This window comes from Babylonia areolata, chromosome 33 (genome assembly GCF_041734735.1).
Source record: "Babylonia areolata isolate BAREFJ2019XMU chromosome 33, ASM4173473v1, whole genome shotgun sequence".
Classification (NCBI taxonomy): Eukaryota; Metazoa; Mollusca; class Gastropoda; order Neogastropoda; family Buccinidae; genus Babylonia; species Babylonia areolata.
The window spans coordinates 13,414,387-13,440,987 of NC_134908.1; the positions used below are offsets into that span (position 1 = coordinate 13,414,387).

At 44.1% G+C, this 26,601-nt stretch overlaps 1 protein-coding gene across 8 annotated transcripts in view; it reads left to right on the forward strand.

The window, feature by feature from the left end:
- Positions 1–26,601, forward strand: part of LOC143277261 (uncharacterized) — a 214,330-nt gene that overhangs the window by 72,017 nt on the left and 115,712 nt on the right. The window contains exon 1 of one of the 8 annotated variants that reach the window (XM_076582045.1): positions 13,416–13,570. The exons of 5 other annotated variants lie outside the window; for them this stretch is intronic. Coding sequence is in view for 1 of the 3 variants with exons in the window: in XM_076582041.1 (XP_076438156.1) it covers positions 25,488–25,492 (5 nt within the window). In the remaining 2 variants the exon portion in view is untranslated. Of the gene's footprint in view, positions 1–13,415; positions 13,571–18,595; positions 18,660–25,116; positions 25,493–26,601 lie in introns of those variants that run through there. 2 more of the 8 variants (XM_076582047.1, XM_076582041.1) reach the window with 2 other exon arrangements.

Below are 26,601 nucleotides of genomic sequence, written 5' to 3' on the forward strand. Positions count from 1 at the left end.
CATTGATATGAAAACACAGAGACAAGCAGAATTGTGCATGAATACTCTATCTGTGTGTGTTTGTGTGTGTGTGTGTGTGTGGCTTGTTTCTCTTCTGCCCCCGTCCCTTCCTGTTAGTTTCTTTCATCAGTTTTTGACTCACTTGTGTAAACAAAGTGAGTCTATGTTTTAACCCGGTGTTCGGTTGTCTGTGTGTGTGTGTGTGTGTGTGTGTCCGTGGTAAACTTTAACATTGACATTTTCTCTGCAAATACTTTGTCAGTTGACACCAAATTTGGCATAACAATAGGAAAAATTCAGTTCTTTCCAGTCATCTTGTTTAAAACAATATTGCACCTCTGGGATGGGCACAAAAGAAAAAGAAAAAAAAGAAAAGAATGAAGCCTAATTATATGCAAACTGCATTTACTGTTATATTTATATTTTTTGTATTCTCTAAACTTGGCACTTTGATCTGATATTCTGACCCAACAACAAGAGCAGTCATTATTATCATTTTTTGTTCAAACAGGAACTTCTTTTGCTAAGCATGGAAGTTTTATTATTTTATTTTGCAAACGTTTTGGTGCAGATAGTAAAAAAGGGAAATTACTCTGTAATTAATGCTATGGGTCTTAATTTGCTTTAAACTGATCTTTCTCATCTTAAACATTACATTTTGAAATTATACTCAATACATAAAAAGCTTGTGTGTTTTACTCTCTGTCACAAGTGAGTCTTGAAGGCCTTGCCTCTCTTGTTGAATGTTGTTCTCTGCCGGCCAGTGAAGAAAACTGGGGGGAGCACTTTGAAATAATTTGAAAGAAACAGGAAAAAAAAGAAGAAGAAAAAAAAAGAAAGATAACATGTGCTCCGTGGACCTGCATAAAACCCTGAAAAACAAACAACAAAACAAAACAAACAAGAAAGGCAAAGCCTTCGAGACTCACTTGTGATATACACTCAAAGAAAAAAAAAAGATGGTAATAGTAATGAACCTTATAAAAATTAGTTCGTTGAAATGTGTTTTCTGTTCATGATTATAATTATATAAAGCTTCGCGTTGTTCCACACAGATTCGAACCAGGGACGTTCGAATCGAGAATGACTGGTTTTGTCGACTGGGCTGACGCGGCTTCGACAATGGCGTACAAAAATTATTATTTGCGCATGTTGTTTTAGTGGAATAAATCGACAACGGTAGTCTAAGTGATAACGCTGTTTAAATCATGTTATTTTGGTATATCTCAGGCATTTAAGAAGTACGAGGTAAAGGACACATTCCCATCGTTTCAAACACACGCAATATGTGTCCGTTTTAAATAGATCTGCAAAGATCTATGTTTGACAAGCTCTTTACACTCACTGAGAAACTACAACACCGTCCATTCAATTTCTCTTTTCTGTTCATTCTAGTTACTTTAGTATCCACTTTATATATTCATATGCAGTAAACGAGTCGATGATTATTGAAGAAATTCTTTTGATTTGGCGGTAAACGAAACGTTGCCATCACTTCAGGCTTTGCATGATGTTTCGTCAAGATCTGCACAGACCAGTGTAGACCAGGTTGACCTAACTCCGTGAAACGGTCGATTCAGATTTTCTTTTATGTTCAATCTCATTAATTCAGTGTCTGCTGTAGAATATTCATATGCAGTAAACACGTCAATAATATAGTTAGTGTCACTGTATGTGTTCTGGCTGTCCAGAATTTGTATTTCTTTGCTTTTGATTGTGAACAAGAGAAACGAGGTCATGGCGTCTTCTGAACACACTTGCCTTCATTGGGGCAGCTGCAAATGGGTAACAGATTTTCGGAATCCGGATCGAGCATCAACGAAATAAACCGTTGATAATTCGGAAATACGGCTAAGTTTACCACAGACACACACACACACACACACACACAGAGTTCACATTGAGCCATCGACCTTGTCGGACATGTTTGTTCGGTGCTCTGACTGTGGTAAAACTGTACTCACAAAACTTTCGAGTTTGTAGGCAAATAGTGTTTCGCTTGGCTGAAAATGCCTTGCGAATACAACAGTATAGGGCAAGCACAGGCCTTTTTGTTTTTATTTTCATCGCCTTTATGGCTCGAAGAGTAATGAAAACTTTGTATCAACAGGACTCCTGTGTCACTATGGTCATTAGACATCTTGTTGTTTTTGTGTGGTGTGCTGTGGGTGATGTCGAACAGAATCCTGGCCCTTTGACAGAAATGGTCAGACTTTCACATCAAATGCAGTCGGTGTTGTCATCATTAAATGGAAACCACCAACAGAACGTAGATACCCAGCGTCAAATCGCAGCCAGCTGTAGTGCATTGTGTCAGGACATGTACGAGATCAAACAACGCCTGTCATGTGTGACACATTCTGTGCAGCAAAATACCAGCAACATCAAATTGCTTCACGAAAGACTTGTACGCTCGGAAGAGCAAGCAGCAAAAATACAGCGACAGCTGGATTGGGTGCAATCCGACATGAGACGGAAAAACCTTAAGATCGTGGGTTTGAGAGAAGAAGGTGAGTCGTCGGCAAAGTGCTGGACCCTCTGAACAGTTACGTTGGTGACCAGTCTCTGCATCAGAAGGACATGGTGGACGCTGTACGTGTGGGCAGACGGAGCAACAACAGCATCAGACCAGTGATTGTCACGTTCAGGCGACTGCAGAACACCATGTCAGTCATGGACGACAGGAATGGCAGACAGGCGATGGCGCGGGATAAAGGCGTCAAGGTGGGGCCAGACCTCACCCCGACACAGCGTGACGAGGCCGACTGTCTAAAGAACCAGGGCAGGCGCTGGTACCTGAAGGACGGCTGGGTGCTGCCAGCCGACGACCGCTACCATACTGACCAGCAACATCGTCAGCATCAGTACGTTCTGCAGGTGGGGAGTGAGCAGCATCACTTCAACGACAGTGACGGCCGAGAGAGGGGGAGGGAGGTGGTGCAGTTCAGTGCAGAGCAGGAGATGAGGCAGAGAGTGGGAGAGGACGGAGTCACAGAGGCAGTGGACGGGGCTTCTCGTCAGGACAGCCTGTTTCATTCTCCTGCAGGGCGTCACTGGAATCAAAGCGACGAACTCAACGTCAAGGATTCAGTGGAAGATGAAGTGGTTGGCGGACAAGGCAACGATGCTGCAGGTCCAGTGACAGTTCCTGTGTCCCCCTGAGGTAGTGAAGTGGTGAGTGAGGGGTGGGGGAGCAGGACAGAGGTGTGGAGGGAGAGCTAGAAAGTAACAGTGGGGAGGTGACGGATGGAAGTGCTGTGAACAATGACCCTGTACCCACCACCCCCGTGTATGGTTTTGGACGTGGTTCTCCCGTCAGTGTGAGGAGTAGTGCTGGGTCGGCTGCTTCAGCCAGAAGGGGAAGGGGGACTCGCATGAGGGGTGCATGCCAGTCAGAGGCTGCTCAATCGTTTCACTCTCCCAGGCAGCTGAGGAGCCAAACGACCATTGCACCAGACCGCAGGCCTGGGGAGCTGAACAGTCAGTGGAAGAGGTTGTTCGTCCAGAGTGGAGGTGAGACAGCTGGCTCCGACTCACTCAGCAACTGTAGTAATGGTGAAGTGAAGGGTGCAAAATGAGAGTCAGACCAGGATCCAGTGTAAGGCGATCAAGTGCCTAATGAAACTGACGGTAATGTACCCCAGCCCTCATGCTGTAGTATTTCTTTCGCCTCATTTAATATGGAGGGTCTATGGCGTATTACTAATGATTACGATTTTGTTCTTTTGGTATAAACCTTTACCGAAACAATCCCTGATTCTCAAATTTGTTCTCATGCTGTGTTTGTGTGAGAGTGTTAAGATTTCAGACAGCATACACAGACGTTTGTCTGGTGGCATAGCACTGCTGGTAAAGAAGGACTTTGTGCTTTACATTATGAGAACACATGTCGAATTTGAGAACATTATCGTGATAAAGCTGTTGCAGGTACTTCTGCGTATGGCATCTGACTGCTTTTTTTATTGGAGCGTACATTCCGCCCGAAAATTCTAAATACTATGAAGAGACAGATATTTATAATGGTATTTCGATGTTAGAAGATTGTTGGAGTTGTTTAAAGAATTTGGTGATTGTCCTGTAATTGTATGCGGTGATTTGAATGCTCGCACGGGTACACTGAACTACAGAAATGTTGATCCAATTAGTGATTTATTTACTCCGTGTAGTTGTTATACGTTGGATACATCTGCTGTGCAGAATGATTATTTATGTAGCGCTTCTAAAGACAGCCATGTCAATTCTTTTGGTCGTTACCTGCTTAATGTATGCAAGGATTTTGACATGATTATTCTGAATGGTTTGAAACTATTGCTCAGCTACTCTGATGAATGTACATACATTGCTACTAATGGCTGTAGTGTTATTGATTATTTCTTGGTATCCAGTTCGATGCTTACTCACTGTAAAAGTTTGAATGTTAAGCACATGGTAGAGTCGAAGCATTCCCTTGTCGAATTTTGTTTGGCTATGAATACGAATGTAAACGTTTTGCAACAGCAGACTAGAACACGTATGCCCATGACCACGCTAATTTAGTATAGATGGTATGATGAAATGAGGGAGACTTTCTACAGTAATATGCCCTCTGACAAGGTGAAACAAAGAATTCATGATGCAATTTCGCTTGTAGAGGTTGATATTAACGCGGCACTGTCAAAATTTAATGAATGTTTTGCTTTCTCAGGTGAATGAAAACAGTTGTGTTTGGGAATGAGAGAAGAAAAGTGTGGTTTGACCTTGTGTGCCGTGAGAGCAGAAAAGTTCTTCGTAACCAGTTACACAGGGCCTCTAGAACTAACCTGGACACTGACCGTCTGGCTTATTCCAAAAAAGTAGAGAATATAAAGAGTTATTGCGTCAAAAGAGAAAGCTGCATAGAGAGGATATGATTCAGTTTTGCAATGTCACTGACTAATCCAAAGCAGTTCTGGGACACAGTTCGTTCTTTAAGGCCTAGTTCAGGTGGTACCGACAATATTTCTAGTGACGAATGGTTCTCCCACTTCCAACAAGTTTTCAATGATTTTTCTGTGGATAACTGTAGTGATGATGACTTATGTATGTATTATGATAACCGCCATTCTGCGAGAGAAATGATTCATTAGATCAAGAAATTTCTGTATCAAAATCGAAGCTGCAATCAGGGCACTGAAGAGCCAGAAAGCTGCCTGGCCTGATAGGCTAATTGGAGAGTTTTACAAACATAGTGCATTTCACATCTGCCTTTTTTGTTGAAGTTTTTAAATTTCATATTTGATCACGGCATTTTTCCAGATGATTGGTCCTTGTCAGTGTTGCAACCACTCCACAAGAAAGGTGATTTGAATGTGCCTGATAATTACCATGGTATTCTCCCTGTTAAACATTTAAAACAAGCTTTGCACTTTTGTGTTGAACAGACTAAATCGATTGAAGAAAATGCGGTTATTGGGGAAGAACAAGCTGATTTTAGATAATATTTTTACATTGCTGACATTGCTACAGAGACAATTAATTAGACATAGAAAATTATGTGTTGCATTTATTGATTTTCGGAAAGCTTCCGATGCTGTTAGAAGAGATAAGCTCTGGAGAATTCTGAGTGTCAGTGGTATCAATAGTAAATTTTTAAAAGCACTGAAAAGTATTTATACAGTTGTTAAGGCACGTGTTCACGTCGGAGGTGACCTCACAGACACTTTTGTCTGTCCTCGCAGGCTGAAACAAGGCGAAATATGTTCTCCAGAGTTTATCCAAATTTTGATTTTGTTATTCGCCGACGATGTTGCCTTGTTATCTGACAGCATAATTGGGCTTCATACCCAATTGAATATTTTGTTCGAAACCACCAGACGCCTTGATTTATTTTTAAACCTTGAAAAGTCAAATGTCTTTATCTTTAGAAATGGAGGTTTTCTTGTGTAGAACGACGCATGGATGTTCGGCGATGCACAACTGAAAACTGTTAGCATGTACAAGTATCTTGGTGTTATCCTTACTCCGCGGTTTTCTTTCCAGCCCACTGTGCGTGATTTTTCTGAACGTGCTAGAAAGGGATGTGCAGCTATCTTTAAAACGTTTTGGGCTATTGGTGAACACTCCCCAGCTATTTTTTTTCAAACTATTTGACATGCAGATTAAACCAATTTTGACTTCGGAGCAGAAGTTTGGGGTTTGACTGGAAATCAAGAGTGCATTGAAAGGGTGCACCTGTCTGCAATGAAGCATCTTTTGAGCGTGAGTCAGAGAGCACCAAGACACATGATTTATGGTGAACTTGGTCACTATCCCCTGTATGTGACCACCTACTCCAAGTGCATTAAATTTTGGCTTTGTGGGTTTTTTTTAATTTTTATGAATAATGTCCGTTTAAAAAAAAAAAAAGCTTATAATATGATGTTATCATTGCAGAGTCTTAATTATTGTATTTGGGCTCTCTCTGCGAGAAATGTTTTGAATAAATTTTGATTTGGTGTTGTTTGGGAGGCTCAGTCAGTTGGTAATGTCAAAATGTTTATGGGTGAGTTTAAACAGCATTTGGTGGATTGCTTTACTCAATACTGGCATTCAGCTCTCCAGTCTCACACTTTTTATTATGTGTATTCATCTTACAGTCAGTCCCTTTCACTAAAACCTTATTTGAAAAATATTAGATGTATAACTATGCGCCGTGTTTTTTCGCGGTTTAGAATTGGAATGTCCAACTTGCGCTCACACTTTTTGCAGTTCAATTATGATGGGCAAAGCAAGAATTGTCCCTTTTGTGATGATACTCCGGAAAACTGATATGCATTTTCTTTTGGTCTGCGTTCCCAGTTGATTCCTGCCAAATTTCACAAATATCTAAATGCATTTAAGATGTCCATGTTGTTATCTTGTGCGAGTGAGAGATTGAATGTCAGCGTATGCAATTTGTATTCAAAGCGTTTTCAATACGTGCAAATGCCCATGTAGTTCAGTAATCGTCCTAATATTCATTTCCCTGTATCAGTTCCTTTTGTCTTTGTGAACTCCATTGTTATAGATCTGTAGTCTGACAATTAAAATACTTTGACTGACAATTGAAATACTTCGACTTCGACACACACACACACAGAGACAACCGAACACCCAGTTATAACATAGACTCACATTGTTTACACAAGTATGTCAAAACCCTGCGGTTTCCTTGCTGCCATGTCTAGCTGTGCTGTCGTTTCCATGGTGGTGTCAGTCAGTGTGGTGTGGGTTAGGTTCCTCACACTCCTCTACCTCCCCGCTATCCGCTATCCGGGGATGGTTATCATTGTCTCCCCCCCCCCCCCGCCCCTCCCCACCCCTCAACCCCCCATCTCCGCCGGCTACCCAACATCCCCATTAGGCCAGGGAATTTAGATTAAAATGTGCGTTAGGTCAAAATGTCTGCAACAAAACCGTTCTTCTTACGATGAAATAGAATAAATCATACTGATCACACTGATATAAAGTTGACCACTATAGGGGGGCGGGAACATAAGTAGGTTTTGATTTTTAATGTCCAGAATCGAATATTTTTTTAAATTACTTCTACCTGTGTGAGAGCGCCTTGCAAAGAGTCGCAAGGCAAGCACAGGCAAGCGCGGTATAAGGGGTCGCCAGAGGAAAGCGTTCAGCGCGGTAAGTACATGTGACTGACTGCTGCCGCGCTGATGCTGATCTGTGAGCAGGTCACTGCAGCAGACAACTGATTCTGATCAGTAAGCTAGGAACAGACCTCTTTTAGGCCAGAGAATTTAGATTAAAATTTGCGTTAGGTCCAAATGTGTGCAACAAAACCGTTCTTTTTATGATAAAATAGAATAAATCATACCGATCACACTGATATAAAGTTGACCACTGTAGTGGGCTGGGAATATAATTAGATTTTGATTTTTAATGTCAAGATTCGTGTGGTTCTATTGCTTCTGCCCGTGTGAGAGCGCCTTACAAAGAGTCGCAAAGCAAGAGCAGATGAAGGTTATAGATACTGTACAGAGAGCTAGTAAGATGGGGTCAAAAGGAAACAAACATTTTCAATTTCATGTATTTTATACTAAATCGGTAGAAGACGCAAATTTGCTTTTATGAATGTTTTCCAGTTTCCAGTTTCAGCACGAGATCATTTAGTTTTGAAGTATAGTTAATTTTGTTGAAATTTTACGCAATGCACAACTTGGAAATACTTGAGACTCTGCTTATGAACATGTAGAATATAAATATCTAAATATGTGTTAACCAGGTTTGTTTGAATGAACATTATAGGAACACTGTCCAGACAATTAATTCGGAAAGTATGGAAGGCAGATGATGGCAAAATCGACCAACATCATGTCTTGATGTGAAAAGAATGGTATGAAATACATCTTTTTCTTTGGAAATGAACCGATATTTGCAAATGTGACTCATGAACCCTGGAGAAGGATACGTCAATTTAACGTGGGATATAAGTAATAATAATGATATTGATAATATCAATAATGATAATAAATCGTGTATTTTATTAAAGATTATATAAAACTTTCTTGTAACATGTGTAACACTGAATCCAGGTTACCCAAACTAACTTTACTAACATAGATGTTTGAATTACTAGATTCATGATAATGCTAATAATGAATCTGTCATACAATCTTTAGCCCATGCAACGAAATTAAACAAAGTCTGAGCAAAATTATGTATTTTATCAATGATTACCTAAAAACTTATGACATATGTAACATGGAACCCAAAATACCTAGACGAACTTCCCCACCTGGATGATTTTTTTTTCAGAAACGTAGCAGGCACTCCATTTTCACATCAATTCTCTCCAATCTTTAACTGTTTAAAGTACTACTGTTGATTATATTATGAAATGGGAACAGTATAATTTATATTACTTGACAAAAGTTATCCTCTTTATCTGAATAATTGCGATAAAAGCACCGGATTCTTTGTATCTTTTTATTCGATCAATAAACAGAAAACTGATTAACTTTATCAAAATCACAGTGTACAAATCTGTAGGATTACAGAAAAACAAAATGTAATAAAAGTAAAACGATGAGAAAAAACAAAATAAAACCAAAACAAAGCAACAACAACCAAAACAAAAACTAAGAATAAAAATTTTTATTCTCTGTGTAAAGCAGAACGGAAGAACATGTGTTCCGTGCACAGTTTGGTTTTTCAGAACTTCTTTGATGTAAAATGTGGCTGTTCTAATCAAATTCTGCAGTACGATAAGATCGTAGGGACTGGCGTGTTTTTCGGATACAACGATTTTTTCATTCCACACTTCGTCTGTCACGTGAACTGATAATACATCATTTCGTGATATAACTTCACAAGACAGCATAAACCAGAATCAAGGTAATTATAAGGGGTGATTTTCTACTTTGAACTTTACTGTTTTCAAAATTGTTTGCATCATCGAATTTTGATACAACAAGTATTCAGCTAAAATCAGTCTTATCGCACAACATGAGTTGACTTGTTTCGAAATCTTACGCCAGTATCCGAATATTACCGCATCTCGCCATGTGTCAGAAACAGTGATTGTGTCTAAACTTAATCGGATGAGAAAAAAATGCATAAACAAACCATAACAACGTTGAAATTAAATAAACAGTTTATTTTCAGACAATATATCAACCAGTGGGGCGAATGAACATATCGGAGATTTCCGTGTAACATGTATGTACATTTTACATGCTGTTGGAAACACACATTCTCTGAATCTGTTGTGCTCAAACACACACGATTGAACGGTGTTTGTCAAACCGATTTACGCTCTCCCGGAATGAATCCGCATGGTTGATATGAACAGTTTTAATTTTGTTTGCATGTATATTTTTATTGGGACGTTTACATGCACATTAGTAACACAGAAAAGCAGAAGTGAAAATTAATATGCGACGTCTACTGCTTTTAAGTAGTTGAATAGACAATTTTTACCAGAAAATGAGTATGTCCTGTCGAAGATAGATGAGCTGACCACCTGCTGCAAGTAAAGAATGTGTAGTGTAATCATGTATGTGCTTGCATTTGAATGAATGAAAAACATGTCAAGTGGAACGGGTCGTTTACGTCTGTCACGTGGTTTTTTGCGTAATATTTCAAACTTTATATACCTTTTTTTATTTTTTTTTATTGATAATCAGTGTTTTATTATAACAACAAATGAATATAGATCAGGTCTGTATGTACTGGATTTTAATAAGATTTGTACTTATTTGTTTCTGACCACTTCAAGTTCAGACACATAGCCATGTCGCAAAATGGCGCCGAAATTTTGGATGTTTTTAATAATTTTCAACACATTTAAGACACAAGGACAGAACAGATTTTCACAAAATTGTTGCAGACATTTCTCTATTCAATTGCAGTCCTGATAACATGTGAAATATTTGAATAATCATTGTAAACACATCAGACTGAGAGACCCCGATTTCCAACAAAGTTCTGGAGACTGACCCATTTTCATCTTCCAGGCAGTCTTTGCTCTTCATGACAATCTGATGCACTTCATTTTGCCACCTTCATACTCCAGCCACATGCGTTCTCTTTCCCAAGTGTAAACTGACGTGTCTACTGCGCCAGGGTTCATGAGTCACATTTGCAAACTCCGGTTCATTTCCCAAGAAAAAGATGTATTTCATACCGTTCTTTTCACATCAAGACATGATGTTGGTCGATTTTGCCATCATCTGCTTTCCATGCTTTCTGATTTAATTGTCTGGACAGTGTCCCGCGGACAATGTTCATCCAAACGAGCCTGGTTAACACGTATTTGTATTCTACACGTTAATAAGCAGAGCATGAAGTATTTCTTGTGCATTGCGTAAAATGTCAACAAAATTGCACTTTCGAACTAAATGATCCCGTGCTGCCTTCGTAAATTCACCTTTGCAGTCAGTATAATACTATTTTCATTCTTTATGAAATGTCATGACTGGTAAGAAACTGGAAAACGTTCATAAAAGCGAATTTGCGTCTTCTACCAATTCAGTATAAAGTACACGAAATTAAAAAAAAATGTTTGTTTCCGTTTGACCTGGAACAGTTCTCTTATTTCTGTCATCTGCCACAGTGTCCTACTAATGGAGGTATAAGACAGCATCAACGCGGCAGCAATCAGTCAACCCCCCCCCCCCCCCACACCCCTACCTTCCCCCACCTCCCCACTATCCGGGGATGGTTATCGTTGTCCCCCCACTCCCCCTCCCCGTCCCCACTATCCGGGGATGGTTATCGTTGTCCCCCCACTCCCCCTCCCCGTCCCCACTATCCGGGGATGGTTATCGTTGTCGTCCCCCTCCCCCTCCGTCCCCATTTTCCGGGGATGGTTATCGTTGTCGCCCCCCACCACTATCCGGGTATGGTTATCGTTGTCCCACCCCCGCCTTCCCCCACCTCCCCACTATCCGGGGATGATTATCGTTGTTCCCCCCCTCCCCCCCTCGAGGGCCTCCCCGTCCCCATTTTCCGGGGATGGTTATGGTTGTTGCCCCCCTCCCGCACCCCCCCTCCCGCCACATCCACACCTCCCCATTTTCCGGGAATGGTTATCGTTGTTCCCCCCCTCCCGCACCCCCCCTCCCGCCACATCCACACCTCCCCATTTTCCGGGAATGGTTATCGTTGTTCCCCCCCCTCCCGCACCCCCCCTTCCGCCACATCCACACCTCCCCATTTTCCGGGGATGGTTATCGTTGTCGCCCCCCCCCCTCCCCTCCCCATTTTCCGGGGGATGTTTATCGTTGTCACTCTCCCCACCCCCACCCCCCCTCGCCATTTTCCGGGGATGTTTATCGTTGTCACTCTCCCCACCCCCACCCCCCGTCCCCATTTTCCGGGGATGGTTATCGTTGTCACTCTCCCCACCCCCACCCCCCCCTCGCCATTTTCCGGGGGATGGTTATCGTTGTCACTCTCCCCACCCCCACCCCCCGTCCCCATTTTCCAGGGATGGTTATCGTTGTCACTCTCCCCACCCCCCCCCCCCCATTTTCCGGGGATGGTTATCGTTGTCACTCTCCCCACCCCCACCCCCCGTCCCCATTTTCCGGGGATGGTTATCGTTGCGAACACACACACAGACACAGACACACACACACACACACGCTTAATCGCATGTGCGTAGAGTGCACTTTTCCTCCTGTTCATTTTAAAAGAAGTAAAAAAAATCCTTTGTTCAGAATACTTTCTCCTCTCATGGCCCATTCGTCTGGAACCAACTCTCTCTGCAGATCAGAAAATTTTCTACCACTCCATTCAAGTCTGCCCTTAAAACCAACTCCTTTAACTCTCTCCATACGAACGGCGAAAGAGACGACGTTAACAGCGTTTCACCCCAATTACCACCATCAAAATATTGCAAGCGGAAGGCTCTTATACTGAAGAGGTGAATGTTGACAAAGAATACCACAATTCTGACGACGGAAGCTAAAGGTTGGGTCATTGAGACACCCACTGGACATCCGAGAGGTCTGTGTAGAGGAGAGAGAGGAGTGGCCTTACTGAGTGAGTTAAACTTACATGAAAACCTCTGGCCCTTCGGACTGTTCTCAATGTGTACTTCTCTCGCGCGCGCACGTGTATGACTGTGTGTGTGTGTGTGTGTGTGCGTGTGTGCCTTTTTTTCTTTTCTTTTTTTTTTAAACCCGTTTTGTAAAGCGCTTATAACCCTATTCAGAGAAAAGACGCGAAATAGATTCACATTATTATCATCATCATCGTCATCATAGCTCCACAGGCAGTTGCTCACTGTATTGAGTTGATACATCTGGCAAACGGTAAGAACCTTGTGAAGTATTTCTGACGTTTACTTCACTGATGCCTACATCCTGCCGACGGCTGTTGCGGCACCACTGAGGACAGTGACGAACTGCCTTCATCCCCAGCCTTCCTGTATGCTGATGGGAGGCACGCCTGTCCCCTCTTGGTGTCACCCTCCCGTCTTCTGTCAGCTGTGGAAAGTTCAGATTGAAGGTTCGCGGTGTGTGTGTGTGTGTGTGGTGATAGCGAGTGATTAAAACGAGAGTTACGTTTTTTCATGCGTGTGCGCACAACGCCCCCCACCCCCACCCACCCTCGTCTTTCAGATTCCCAGCATGCAGTCGCAGAGAAATCCATGTAAACTGTCTCGCGAGCTGTTGGCACCTGCTCTTGAAGGGCCAGGGAGGTGTAAGGAGGGGGTCGGGACGTGGTGGCAGACAATTCAATGTCCATAAAACCAAAACAGAAGGAGACAAAAAACTAACACAAAACCAAACAAACCGATGGCCCACATTAGCTGTTGACTGGCACAGCGCAGTACAGTGGATGTTTCTTTGCCGCAGTCCCAACATTGACAGATTGGAGGCGGTGAAACAGGTTCACGGTATCATACCGTTCCGCGGCTTGTCGTTCTACTCTCTCTGTGTGTGTGTGTGTGTGTGTCCGTCGCACTTAAAACGCGCAGCAGACTTTATGAAGGAAAGAGGCGGGGGAGCGGAAGAAGGGAAGAAGAAAAAGAAGGGCTTTGTGAGGGGGGCCGAAGTGGCTTTGTGAGGGGGGGCTGAAGTCATTAAAACGATTGTGCAGACGCGCTCTTTCACGTGCCCGTAGCAAGGTGAGTTTTTACCGTGTTGAAACATTTGTGGTTTTAAATGTGATTTTAGAAGGGAAAGCCTGTGTGTGTGTGTGTGTGTGTGTGTGTGTGTGTACATATACCTTCTTATATGTCTGTCCCCCCCCCCCCCACCTACTTGTCTAGTATAGTAGGCTAGTGGCATCGGCATATTTGTGGTCTTGATTGGATTCTTCAAGATATCAGTTATTGTTGTGCATGAGCTGTCAACTTGAGATAAAAAAAAAAAATTGAAATACAGATAATTATGTTTAAAGACCTTTCGTGGCGGTTTCAGAGCTTCAAAAAACACAGGTTTATAACCATGTATTTATTTTATTAACAGTATCAACGTACTCTGGTATTCTGTGGGATGAAAAAGACCACTTTTCACAACCATCTCGTGTGGTACTTAGGCCGCCACCACAGGTCTGTCCCTGCCTCTCCCCCCCACCCACTAGGTGTAGCCTGCCTTCTGCTGTCACAGCTACCCTTCCCCACCCACCCACTCGGTGTAGCCTGTCTTCTGCTGTCACAACTACCCTCCCCCAGCCCACCCCAATAGGTGTAGACTGTCTTCTGCTGTCTCAGCTGCCCTCCCCCCACCCACCCACTAGGTGTAGCCTGCCTTCTGCTGTCACAGCTACCCTCCCCCAGCCCACCCCAATAGGTGTAGACTGTCTTCTGCTGTCTCAGCTACCCTCCCCACCCCCCCACCCCACTACGTGTAACCTGTCTTGTGCTGTGTCAGTTACCCCCCCTCCTCCACACTAGGTGTAGCCTGTCTTGTGCTGTCTCAGCTACCCTCCCCACCCCCACACTAGGTGTAGCCTGTCTTGTGCTGTCTCAGCTACCCTCCCCACCCCCACACTAGGTGTAGCCTGTCTTGTGCTGTCTCAGCTACCCTCCCCACCCCCACACTAGGTGTAGCCTGTCTTGTGCTGTCTCAGCTACCCTCCCCACCCCCACACTAGGTGTAGCCTGTCTTGTGCTGTTAGCTACCCTCCCCACCCCCACACTAGGTGTAGCCTGTCTTGTGCTGTCTCAGCTATATATATATATATATATATATATATATATATATATATATATATATATATGATGGAGTCTCCCGTCGGACTGACGGATGAGTAGGCAGGCAGGCTTATCTGTCGGTGTGTACCCTCATATTGGAGAACAGGCCGATTCTGGATGCGCAGCACTTCCCACAGGTGTTGCAAGGGAAAACGTCTCCAGAAGTTGAGTCCTGCTTCCTTCGCTCACGCTTCTCCTTAATGGCCAGCGTTCTCTTGTTTTCAAACGTCGTTATGCCACTAGAGCACAGCATCCTCCAGCGAGAGCGGTCAAAGGCATCAGTTTCCCAGGAAGCGATGTCTATGTCACAGGCTTTGAGGTTTGTCTTCAAGGTGTCCTTGAAGCGCTTGCAGGGTCTTCCAAGTTCGCGGCGGTCTTCCTTCAGCTGGCCAAAAAAAGCATCTTCAGGATCATGCTGTCTGTCATGCGGACAACGTGCCCTGTCCAGCGTAGCTGGCACTGAATCAGCAGGCTTTTAATGCTGGGCAGGCCGCTCCTCTCTAGGACCTGGAGGTTAGAGACCCTGTCTTGCCACTTTATGCCGAGGATCTTTCGTAGGCATCTCTGGTGAAACTGCTCAAGTTGTTGAATGTGACGGCGATACGTCGTCCATGTTTCACAACAGTACAACAAGGTGGTCAGCACAACAGCTCAGTAGGTTTTGATTTTGGTGCTGATCCCGATGCCTTTGTTGTTCCACGGCCTGTTGTTGAGTCTGCCAAAGGCGGAGCTGGCCTTAGCGATGCGCAGCGTCACTTCTGCAACAAGGGCTCTGTTGCTGCATAAGGTGCTGCCCAGGTAGCAAAACTTGTCGACTTGTCGACTGTCGACACAGTCAGAGTGTGTTTTGTCAGTGTGGTTGTATGTGTGCATGTTATGTGTCATCTAAACACACAGAGAGAGATTATGTATACATGTATGTATGTATATATGCATGTGTGTATGAATTCATACACAATGAAATGCACGTATATGTATGTGTGTATGAAATCATACACAATAAAATGCATCTGATCTATAGTTTCTAATGTGGTGATAGCAAATTTCATATCGTGCATGCATGAACATATAGTATCACACAGTCAGAGTGTTTTGTCAGTGTGGTTGTATGTGTGTATGTTATGTGTCATCTAAACACAGACAGATTATGTATGTATATATGTGTGTGTGTATGTATGTGTGTATGTATGTATCCACATATGCTACACCACATCTGCTGGGCAGATGCCTGACAACAGCATAACCCCATGCTTGTCAAGCCTTCAGTGCATGCTGTTATATTGTGTACCTATCAGTGGACTTTTTTCCCCTTTCTTAAAAAAAAAGAGAAGTTATACATAAATTTGCCAGAGGACAACACTCACTTGTGTGACAGGAGAGGGAAGAGGAAAACAGAAAAAAAGGTAAACTAGAAAACTACCGTAAAATGTATAACTAACATGCAATTACATTTAACAGTAACAATTCAATAATAATAATGATAATAATCAGAAACCATTAACACAATTCTGAAGTGCATTAAAGGAATGTAGAAATAGGGCTATGAAAGTTCGACCAGAAATAACTTTACAACAAGAAAGTCAAGGCCTTCAAGACTCACTTGTGATAAACTTTTTAAAAAATCCAACCTTTTTATGTATTGAGTATAATGCATTTACTGTTATATTTATATTTTTTGTATTCTATAAACTTGGCACTTTGATCTGATATTCTGACCCAACAGCTAGAGCAGTCATTATTATCATTTTTTGTTCAAACAGGAACTTCTTTTGCTAAGCATGGAAGTTTTATTTATTTTGCAAACGTTTTGGTGCAGATAGTAAAAAAGGGAAATTACTCTGTAATGCTAGTGGAGTTAATTTGCTTTAAACTGATCTTTCTCATCTTAAACATTACATTTTGAAATTATACTCAATACATAAAAAGCTTGGATTTTTAAAAAAAAGTGCATCACAAGTGAGTCTTGAAGGCCTTGCCTCTCTTCTTTCAGTTTAAAGCAAATTAACTCCACTAGCATTACAGAGTAATTTCCCTTTTTTACTTTTTTACGGGATTAAGTCAAAAATGAAAAGAGGACGAGGAGGAGGAGGAAAAAGACTACATGAAAAGGAAAGAAAGGAAGAATGAAAGAAAAACACAAACTTGGTGAAATCATAAATCTAACTTACAAGTTTGAGAAATGAATCAAATGATCATTTCAAAGGAACAATTTTAACCACAATATTGATTATGGAGTCTCCCGTCGGTCCGACGGATGAGTAGGCAGGCAGGCTTATCTGTCGGTGTGTGTCCTCATATGGGAGAAGAGGCCGATTCTGGATGTGCTGCACTTCCCACATGTGTTGCAAGGGAAAACAATATATATATTATCTAAAGTGTTTCACGTTAAAATGGAAATTATGTCCAGAAAAAACAATAAAAACTGGAAAATAAAACCAGAAAATATATACCCCAATTAAGTAGAAAAGGGGAACTCAACAGTAATCAAATAGCCACTCAAAAAGTAATTAAATAGCCGCACAGAACTAAAAATATGATGATGCACTTCAGATGATTTGGTAGGAACGAGGGGAAGAGACAGTGAAACAGAAGACGGAAGATGAGGGAAAAGGAGAGAGGGGTGAGAAAAGCGGGATTAAGTTAGACAAGCATACAGAGAGACACAGAGAGGGAGAGAGGGGTGAGAAAAGCGGGATTAAGTTAGACAAGCATACAGAGAGACACAGAGAGGGAGAGAGGGGTGAGAAAAGCGGGATTAAGTTAGACAAACATACAGAGAGGGAGAGAGGGGTGAGAAAAGCGGGATTAAGTTAGACAAACATACAGAGACACAGAGAGGGAGAGAGGGATGAGAAAAGCGGGATTAAGTTAGACAAGCGTACAGAGAGACACAGAGAGGGAGAGAGGGGTGAGAAAAGCGGGATTAAGTTAGACAAGCATACAGAGAGAGACAGAGGGAGAGAGGGGTGAGAAAAGCGGGATTAAGTTAGACAAGCGTACAGAGAGACACAAAGAGGGAGAGAGGGGTGAGAAATGCGGGATTAAGTTAGACAAGCATACAGAGAGAGAGAGGGGGGGGGGGGGGGTGAGAAAAGCGGGATTAAGTTAGACAAGCGTACAGAGAGACACAGAGAGAGATCAAGGGGTGAGAAAAGCGGGATTAAGTTAGACAAGCGTACAGAGAGACACAGAGAGGGATCAAGGGGTGAGAAAAGCGGGATTAAGTTAGACAAGCGTACAGAGAGACAGAGAGAGGGATGAGAAAAGCGGGATTAAGTTAGACAAGCGTACAGAGAGAGAGAGAGAGGGGTGAGAAAAGCGGGATTAAGTTAGACAAACATACAGAGAGAGGGAGAGAGGGGTGAGAAAAGCGGGATTAAGTTAGACAAACATACAGAGAGAGGGAGAGAGGGGTGAGAAAAGTGGGATTAAGTTAGACAAGCGTACAGAGAGAGAGAGAGAGGGGTGAGAAAAGCGGGATAAACTTAGACAAGCATACAGAGAGACACAGAGAGGGAGAGAGGCATCATCACTGGATGTGTGTGACGTATGGAAGCAGGTTTTTTGGGAGAAGTGGGGAAACAACCACAGCTAACCGGATGTTTATCTCAGTAGTGGGATGATCGATAAATAACAGAGAACACAGTGTGTGTGTGTGTGTGTGTGTCTACGTGCGTGTGTGTGAGTGTGCGTGTTTGTGCGTGTGCGCGCGCGTGTGTGCATATGCGTGTGTGTGCGTGTGCATGCGTGTGTGTGTGTGTGTACGTGCATGTGTGTGTGTGCGTGTGTGTGCGTGCGCGCGCGCTCGCGCGCGCGTGTGTGTGTGTGCGCACGTATGTGCATGCGTGTTTGCGTGAGCGTGTGTGTGTGTGTGAGTGCACGCGTGCGTGCGGAAGTTCTCCGCACCTTGTTGTGGTGGTGTGTTGTTGTGCTTCAGGTCAGCAATGACTAATGGTGTTTACTGAGCGGGGAGAAAAGGTGGTCCTAACGCGCCTTGCATATGCAGGTGTATTGAATCGTAAGGGTTTCTTCTTCGTATGGTGTTTTTTTTGGTTTGGTTTTGTTACACTGGTTTCTAGATGCAGTGATAATTATATTGTTTTGTTTATCGCGGTGTTTTGTATTATACTCTATCCATGGTCAGCCATGACCGAAGGAGGTCTACACTGTCGTGGAGGTGGTGTTGTGGGGTACACACGTACACTTGAGGTGGTGGGAAAAGAGGGAGTATGGGTTGGGGGGCGGGGGGAGGTGGGGGGCAGATGTGGGGTAGAGAGAGAGAGGGGGTTGGGGGTGGGGGGGGTGGGGGGGGGGGGTAAGGGAACAGACAAAGTAGATTGTAGTGTGTTGTGTTGTACCATTTTGCTGTGCTATATTATTTTGCATTGTACTGCATTGCATTTTATTATGTTGTATTATGTTTGTATAATGTTGCGTTGTTTTGTGCTGTGCTGTGCTGTGCTGTGCTGTGCTGTGCTGTGTTCTGTTTTGTTTCTGCGACAAATAAAAGATTTCGTGATGTTTGGGCTGCTCTCCCCGAGAGAGCGCGTCATTACATTTTTTCTCTGCAGGTGTATTTGTTTTATTATCGGTTTGGATTCTTTTAAAATAGAAAATTGCCAAGGATAACCCTCTTCTTGCCTTGGGTTCTTTTACACGCGCCAGGCACATGCTGCACACAGGACCTGGGGTTTACCGTCATGTTCTGACGGAATGGAAAGCAGTAGGAAGGACGGGGGTTGGGGAGTCCACACAAAACCTGATTTGTGCGGGAATCAAGCCCCTGGACACTGGCATGTTTCCTTGTCGGGCGCTTTGACCACAAATCCACCGCTCCACATGGGTATATGGGTGGTCATGTCACATGGCTGGGTATATGGATGGTCATGTCACATGGCTGGGTATATGGATGGTCATGTCACATGGCTGGGTATAGGGGTGGTCATGTCACAGGGCTGGGTATAGGAGTGGTCATGTCACAGGGCTGGGTATAGGGGTGGTGTTTGTCAAAGGGCTGGGTATAGGAGTGGTGTTTGTCAAAGGGCTGGGTATAGGAGTGGTGTTTGTCAAAGGGCTGGGTATAGGGGTGGTGTTTGTCAAAGGGCTGGGTATAGGGGTGGTCATGTCACAGGGCTGGGTATAGGGGTGGTCATGTCACAGGGCTGGGTATAGGAGTGGTGTTTGTCAAAGGGCTGGGTATAGGAGTGGTGTTTGTCAAAGGGCTGGGTATAGGGGTGGTCATGTCACAGGGCTGGGTATAGGGGTGGTGTTTGTCAAAGGGCTGGGTATAGGAGTGGTGTTTGTCACAGGGCTGGGTATAGGAGTGGTGTTTGTCAAAGGGCTGGGTATAGGTGTGGTGTTTGTCACAGGGCTGGGTATAGGTGTGGTGTTTGTCAAAGGGCTGGGTATAGGATTGGTGTTTGTCACTGGGCTAGGTATAGGGTGGTCATGTCACAGGGCTGGGTATAGGTGTGGTGTTTTTCAAAGGGCTGGGTATAGGAGTGGTGTTTGTCAAAGGGCTGGGTATAGGAGTGGTGTTTGTCAAAGGGCTCGGTATAGGGGTGGTGTTTGTCAAAGGGCTGGGTATAGGGGTGGTCATGTCACAGGGCTGGGTATAGGTGTGGTGTTTGTCAAAGGGCTGGGTATAGGAGTGGTGTTTGTCAAAGGGCTGGGTATAGGAGTGGTGTTTGTCAAAGGGCTGGGTATAGGAGTGGTGTTTGTCAAAGGGCTGGGTATAGGGGTGGTCATGTCACAGGGCTGGGTATAGGAGTGGTGTTTGTCACAGGGCTGGGTATAGGAGTGGTGTTTGTCAAAGGGCTGGGTATAGGAGTGGTGTTTGTCACAGGGCTGGGTATAGGAGTGGTGTTTGTCAAAGGGCTGGGTATAGGGGTGGTCTTGTCACAGGGCTGGGTATAGACCTTGTTCGTTAGGAAACCAGAAGTCAGTGAAAAGTTCAGCCCCTTCACCTTGGGACGTCCGGATAAGGCAACATGGTGACTCTGTCCACTGAAACTGAAAGTGCGCTTTAATCCATGAAAGTTAAAGAACCGAAAGAGTATTTTTTTTTAAAAAAGAACGGACAACTGATAAGTGGCGTGAAAGTTGAACTTGTTCGTCGTGCAAAGATTTTCAGTTGTGGCGGAACCAGAAACAAGAAGGTGAAGTCAAGTCAGTTTCTGCTGTCACAGAGAGATTTCTGCTGTCACAGAGAGATTTCTGCTGTCACAGAGAGATTTCTGCTGTCACAATGACATTAACCTCCCGCAGATTTTTAACAACTGAAGAAAAAAGTATCGCTTCTGTGTGTGACCCATTCATTCAGAATCTATATACATTCTAGCATTTCATATTGTTGGTACATAGTATGAGTGTGTGTGTTTGTGTGTGTGTGTGTGTGTCACGTTACTTTTTTTTCTTTTTTCTTTCCTTTTTTTCTTGGAGAAACTTTAATACATATTGTGGCGAGCAGAGTGTTGGAGTTGGAGTTGAACATGGAAATCTGTGGGGAAATGAGTGGTGCAGTTTAGCATGGAAATTGTGTGGAGAAGAGTGGTGGAGCTGTGCATGGAATTTGATTAAAGATAATAATCATCAAAACCGATTCATGTGTGTTTCATCACAGTTGCATTGATGATTAACTGCAAGTAAAGAATGATTTCATCTTATGGTGTAGCATGCATGCATGTGTGCATACAGTACTCACTCATTCATCATTACAAGTGTCTTCTCAACACTTCCAGACATTCAGACCCACCAGTCTGGTACAATCAGCTGGCCTGTTTACCCAAAATGGATATGTCTGTACTTTCACCAGGTTAGAATATGTATTTCTTTTATGGAAATTGTAAGTTCATTGTATCTAACAACTGGCCAAAGGATTAACACCTACATACCAGTTTTCTCTTTGATGCCATTTTTTTTAGAAACTGGTAGAGCTGTAAATTCTTAGTGTAAATATTTGCTTTTTTTTTCTGACGGGCATTTTATTTAAAGTGAGCCTAAAGAAAATTTTCTGTTTTTGGTTGAAGCAGATAATAAAGTATTTTGAATTGAATTGAACTGAATTGAATTTATTTACATTTGCATGCCCCACCTTCCATCTTTTATTTCCTGTATTTTTTATCATATGCACAGCTCCACCACTCAGCTCCCCACAGATTTCCATGCTCAACTCCAACACTCTTCTCCCCACAATATGTATTAAAGCTACTCCAATATAAAATAATAATAATAATAATAATAAAAACAACAACAACAACAAAAGTCATGTGATAGAAAAGCCAGAAAAAGATCAAATTCATTGGAACAGCAATGACCATTATCTCAAGTCTGAAATCTGTTTTTAGAAGGCGCGAGCACACACACACACACACACACACACACACACACACACACACACACACACACACACACACACTATGTACCAACACTATGAAATGCTAGAATGTATATAGATTCTGAATGAATGGGTCACACACAGGAGCGATACTTTTTTTTTCTTCAACAGGTTGTTAAGAATCTGCAGGAGGTTTATGTCGCTGTGACAGCAGAAACTGACTTGACTTCGCCTTCTTGTTCCTGGTTCCGCGACAATTGAAAATCTTTGCACGACGAACAAGTTTAACTTTCACGCCACTTATCTGTTGCCGTTCTTTTTAAAAACAAACAAACTCTCGGTTCTTTAACTTTCATGGATTCAAGCGCACTTTCAGTTTCAGTGGACAGAGTCGCCATGTTGCCTTATCCTGACGTCCCAAGGTGAAGGGGCTGAATTTTTCACTGACTTCCGGTTTCCTAACGAGCAATGTCTATAGGGGTGGTGTTTGTCACAGGGCTGGGTATAGTGGTGGTCATGTCACAGGGCTGGGTATAGGTGTGGTGTTTGTCAAAGGGCTGGGTGTAGGAGTGGTGTTTGTCAAAGGGCTGGGTATAGGTGTGGTGTTTGTCAAAGGGCTGGGTGTAGGAGTGGTGTTTGTCAAAGGGCTGGGTGTAGGAGTGGTGTTTGTCAAAGGGCTGGGTATAGGAGTGGTGTTTGTCAAAGGGCTGGGTGTAGGAGTGGTGTTTGGACTTGGGGTGGGGTAGGAGACAGACAGCCAGCCAGCCAGAAAGACAGATCAACAAAAAAGCACCATTTTTCAAATGAATTATTATGATACTGAGAGAGCGAGGGGGAGCTGTTAAGAGAGAGACGAAGAGAGAGAGAGGGGAGTGTTATAAAGGGGGTGGTAAGAGGGCGAGAGAGTAGTTAAAAGAGGAGAGAGAGAGAATAAGAGGGGGCCGGGGCCAAGGGGAGAGGGGGCGGGGGAAGTGGGGAGGGGGGGGGGGGTAGAACGGTAGTTGAAAAGGAAGGATGGGCGCATTCATGTACATGTGTAGGTATAAAGGCGCATGGTGAGATTGGTTGCACGTTTAGTCACCTGCACCTCAGTACCGTAAGACTCATTCCGTTTACCCCCATCCCCACCACTCCCATCCCACTCCCACCCCCACTCCACTTCCCACGCCCTCCTCTCCAGTCTCGTCAGTCTGGCATCCTGTCAGAGACAGCACATCATCCAGGAAGAATCTGTTGAGGAAGGAGGGAGGAAGTGTGGATGCTGTTTGATGTATTACATGCTGTGCACCTGTGGAGTGGAGGACGTGTTGCCAGCCTGTGGACTGAAGTGATGCACAGGTAGTGAAGGGCTGCACTTACCTCAGCGCTACACAAGCAACGGACTCGCTCTGCATCTTTACATATTGTTTTCATTTAGTTATGACAGAAGACAGTGTTGGAGATGACCAAGTGACAGCTGTGTGTGTGTGTGTGTGTGTGTGTGTGTGTGTGTGTGTTGGTGAGGACAAGACAGGTCACAAGTATGACGGTTGGACTGAAAAGAAACGATTCCGCGTTTTTATGTTTATTGTTTTTGTGGAGGGGGTAAGGATTGGGCTAGCGCGCGCGCGCGCATACACACACACCCTCACACACACACACACACACACACACACACGTACACCCATGTTATAACCTTACATACCCGGCGGGAAACTCGCACCCCTGCATTGACGCACACGGATGACAAATTTGTTTTTTCCCGTAACGATACACGCAATTGCTGTTCGCCTGTCTGTGTCAGTGTGTCTGTTTCTGTCTGTCTCTTTGTTTCTCTCTGCCTCTTTCTCTGTCTGTGTCTCTCTTTCACTGACGTAAGAAACGCACACAAATGATTTTTTTATTTTATTTGTGAGATTAACATTACTTTGTACTGACAGCACACACACACACACACACACACACTATAATATCACTGATAGTGAAAAGACGCTAAAGTAAAGAACACTCTCTCTCTCTCTCTCTCTCTCTCTCTCTCACTAAGCCTTTGGCTTTCAGTTCACTTTTCTCTCTCGTTTCTCACTGCAATGGATGAAAAGCCATCCTGGCTTCAGCCTGTGTCTGTCCAGCCCGTAAGCCGGGCCCCTTCAGTTGAATCCGCTTCGGAAGGGAAGAGAGAGGGAGAGATATTGATTGTACATGCTGAATCATCCCCAGCAGTCTCCCCGACAGTCCATTGGACGGGGAGCCAGCAGCGGTCAGTGAAGGCGATCACATTGATGCGGAAGTGACAGCAGCTGATGTGGAGTGGCCCCACGGCCAGGCCTTCTCTCTTCAAAACAGTGCCCAGCGTGTGTGTGCTGTTGCGCTTCGTCATCATAGTTGACGTGTCGATTTTTTCCTGTCATATTTTTTCGAAAGGTTCATGCACTTTTGACTCCGCTTCCGTGATAGGGATACGTGGTGGGGTTTTGTTATGACAAACAGGGAGCACAACAAGACTGAACACGTTGGGACTGTGGCGTGTTGTAATTAGTGTCACCAAAATGAAAACCACGTACAGAACAGTTGTCAGATTGAATGACGCTGCACTGACAAACATACACAAAAAGGAACAAATGTACAACAGAAAGTGCAACTGACAAGTGACGTGATAATCATTAAGACTGATGTGTGGGTTTAGGGGGGAAAGAGAGAGAGAGAGAGAGAGGGAGAGTGCTTTGGACTGTGGCCAGTTCCAACTGGGCCCGTAGCTGTTATGTGATATTGACCGGTCTGCGTCTGGATTCGGTGGTGTGTTTGGGAGAAGACGTGTGGCACTGAAGGTGACCTGTGATAGTGGGGGTGAGACGTGTGGCACTGAAGGTGACCTGTGATAGTGGGGGTGAGACGTGTGGCACTGAAGGTGACCTGTGATAGTGGGGGTGAGACGGGTGGCACTGAAGGTGACCTGTGATAGTGGGGGTGAGACGTGTGGCACTGAAGGTGACCTGTGATAGTGGGGGTGAGACGTGTGGCACTGAAGGTGACCTGTGATAGTGGGGGTGAGACGGGTGGCACTGACCTGTGATAGTGGGGGTGAGACGTGTGGCACTGAAGGTGACCTGTGGTAGTGGGGGTGAGACGTGTGGCACTGAAGGTGACCTGTGATAGTGGGGGTGAGACGGGTGGCACTGACCTGTGATAGTGGGGGTGAGACGTGTGGCACTGAAGGTGACCTGTGATAGTGGGGGTGAGACGTGTGGCACTGAAGGTGACCTGTGATAGTGGGGGTGAGACGTGTGGCACTAAAGGTGACCTGTGATAGTGGGGGTGAGACGTGTGGCACTGAAGGTGACCTGTGATAGTGGGGGTGAGACGTGTGGCACTGAAGGTGACCTGTGATAGTGGGGGTGAGACGTGTGGCACTGAATGTGACCTGTGACAGGGGGCTGGAGTTGTGTTCTGTGCACTAACAGGCTGCCTCCTGACTGTTGGAATCTTTAGTGTTTTCTTTAAACCAGTGTCTGTGTGGCGTGGAAAATTGTGACCATGGGGTAAGAGAGAGAGAGAGTGTGTGTGTGTGTGTGTGTGTGTGTGTTAACCTCTTTTTTTTTCTTTTTTTTTCAATAACTTAAGCCTTGAAGCAGTTAATCAAATTACGAGAGAGATTGTGCCAAAATATTTTTGTTTGATAGACTTGATTCAATCATCAGGTTCAGATATGTTTTTATGACATGTATGACACTGCTGTGCACATGCAAGAAGAAGGAAAAGATGAGAAAGATCTCTTCACATCTAACTGACTCAGAAAACCATTTGTGGTTCTCACACTTGTCAGCATTGTTGTGTGTTCTATGAAAAGAAACAAGATAAACCCACACTATCTCCAATGGATAATATTTTTGTATATTTTTAATGCAAATGTTGACCTTGTGTGTGATGAGGTATCAGGCAGGGAAACGAAGCATGCTCATGTGTGTAAGGCATCACTAATGGCTCTCTCCACCACTGAGACCGGGTCCATGGAATCCATTAGCTGTCTTTAAAAAGGCCTGACAGTTTCGGTTGTATTTGCTCATTTCCACTTTTGTACTCCTCCCAGTCTCTGTCTCTGCCTCTTTCTCTCGATCTTTATGTCTGTATCTCATTCATTCTTTGTCTCTGTCTGTCTGTCTCTCTTTCTGTGCCCCTCTCCATCTCTCTGTGAGAGCATCCATATCAGACGGTGTGCACGTGGCATGCTGACATAAGGCAGGGGACTGTCAAGTGGTGTGCGTGGTGGCCCCCAACCCCTTTCCCCCACCATCAAACCTTGACACCGTGTCTTCCCATTCCTCGCTTTTGGCAGTTATTGCTTGTCGTCTGCTGGTGTTAGGAAAGTAGGATAAGGAGAATGTATTGGTGGGTTGGAGAGGAAGAGAGAGAGAGAGAGAGAGAGAGAGAGTGTTTGTGAGCATGTGCGTGTCTGTGTGTGTATATGTGTGTGTATCTATGTGTTATTCCTTCATACCCGTATTTGTATACATGTTCCTGTGGGTTACGGTCAATATCTTTCCGTCTGTTTCCTATCCGCCCGTTCCCGTCCTTGTTTCTCTAATCATGCACACTCACACACATATACACGCACACATACACGCCGCAAACGCACTCACGCACACCGTAC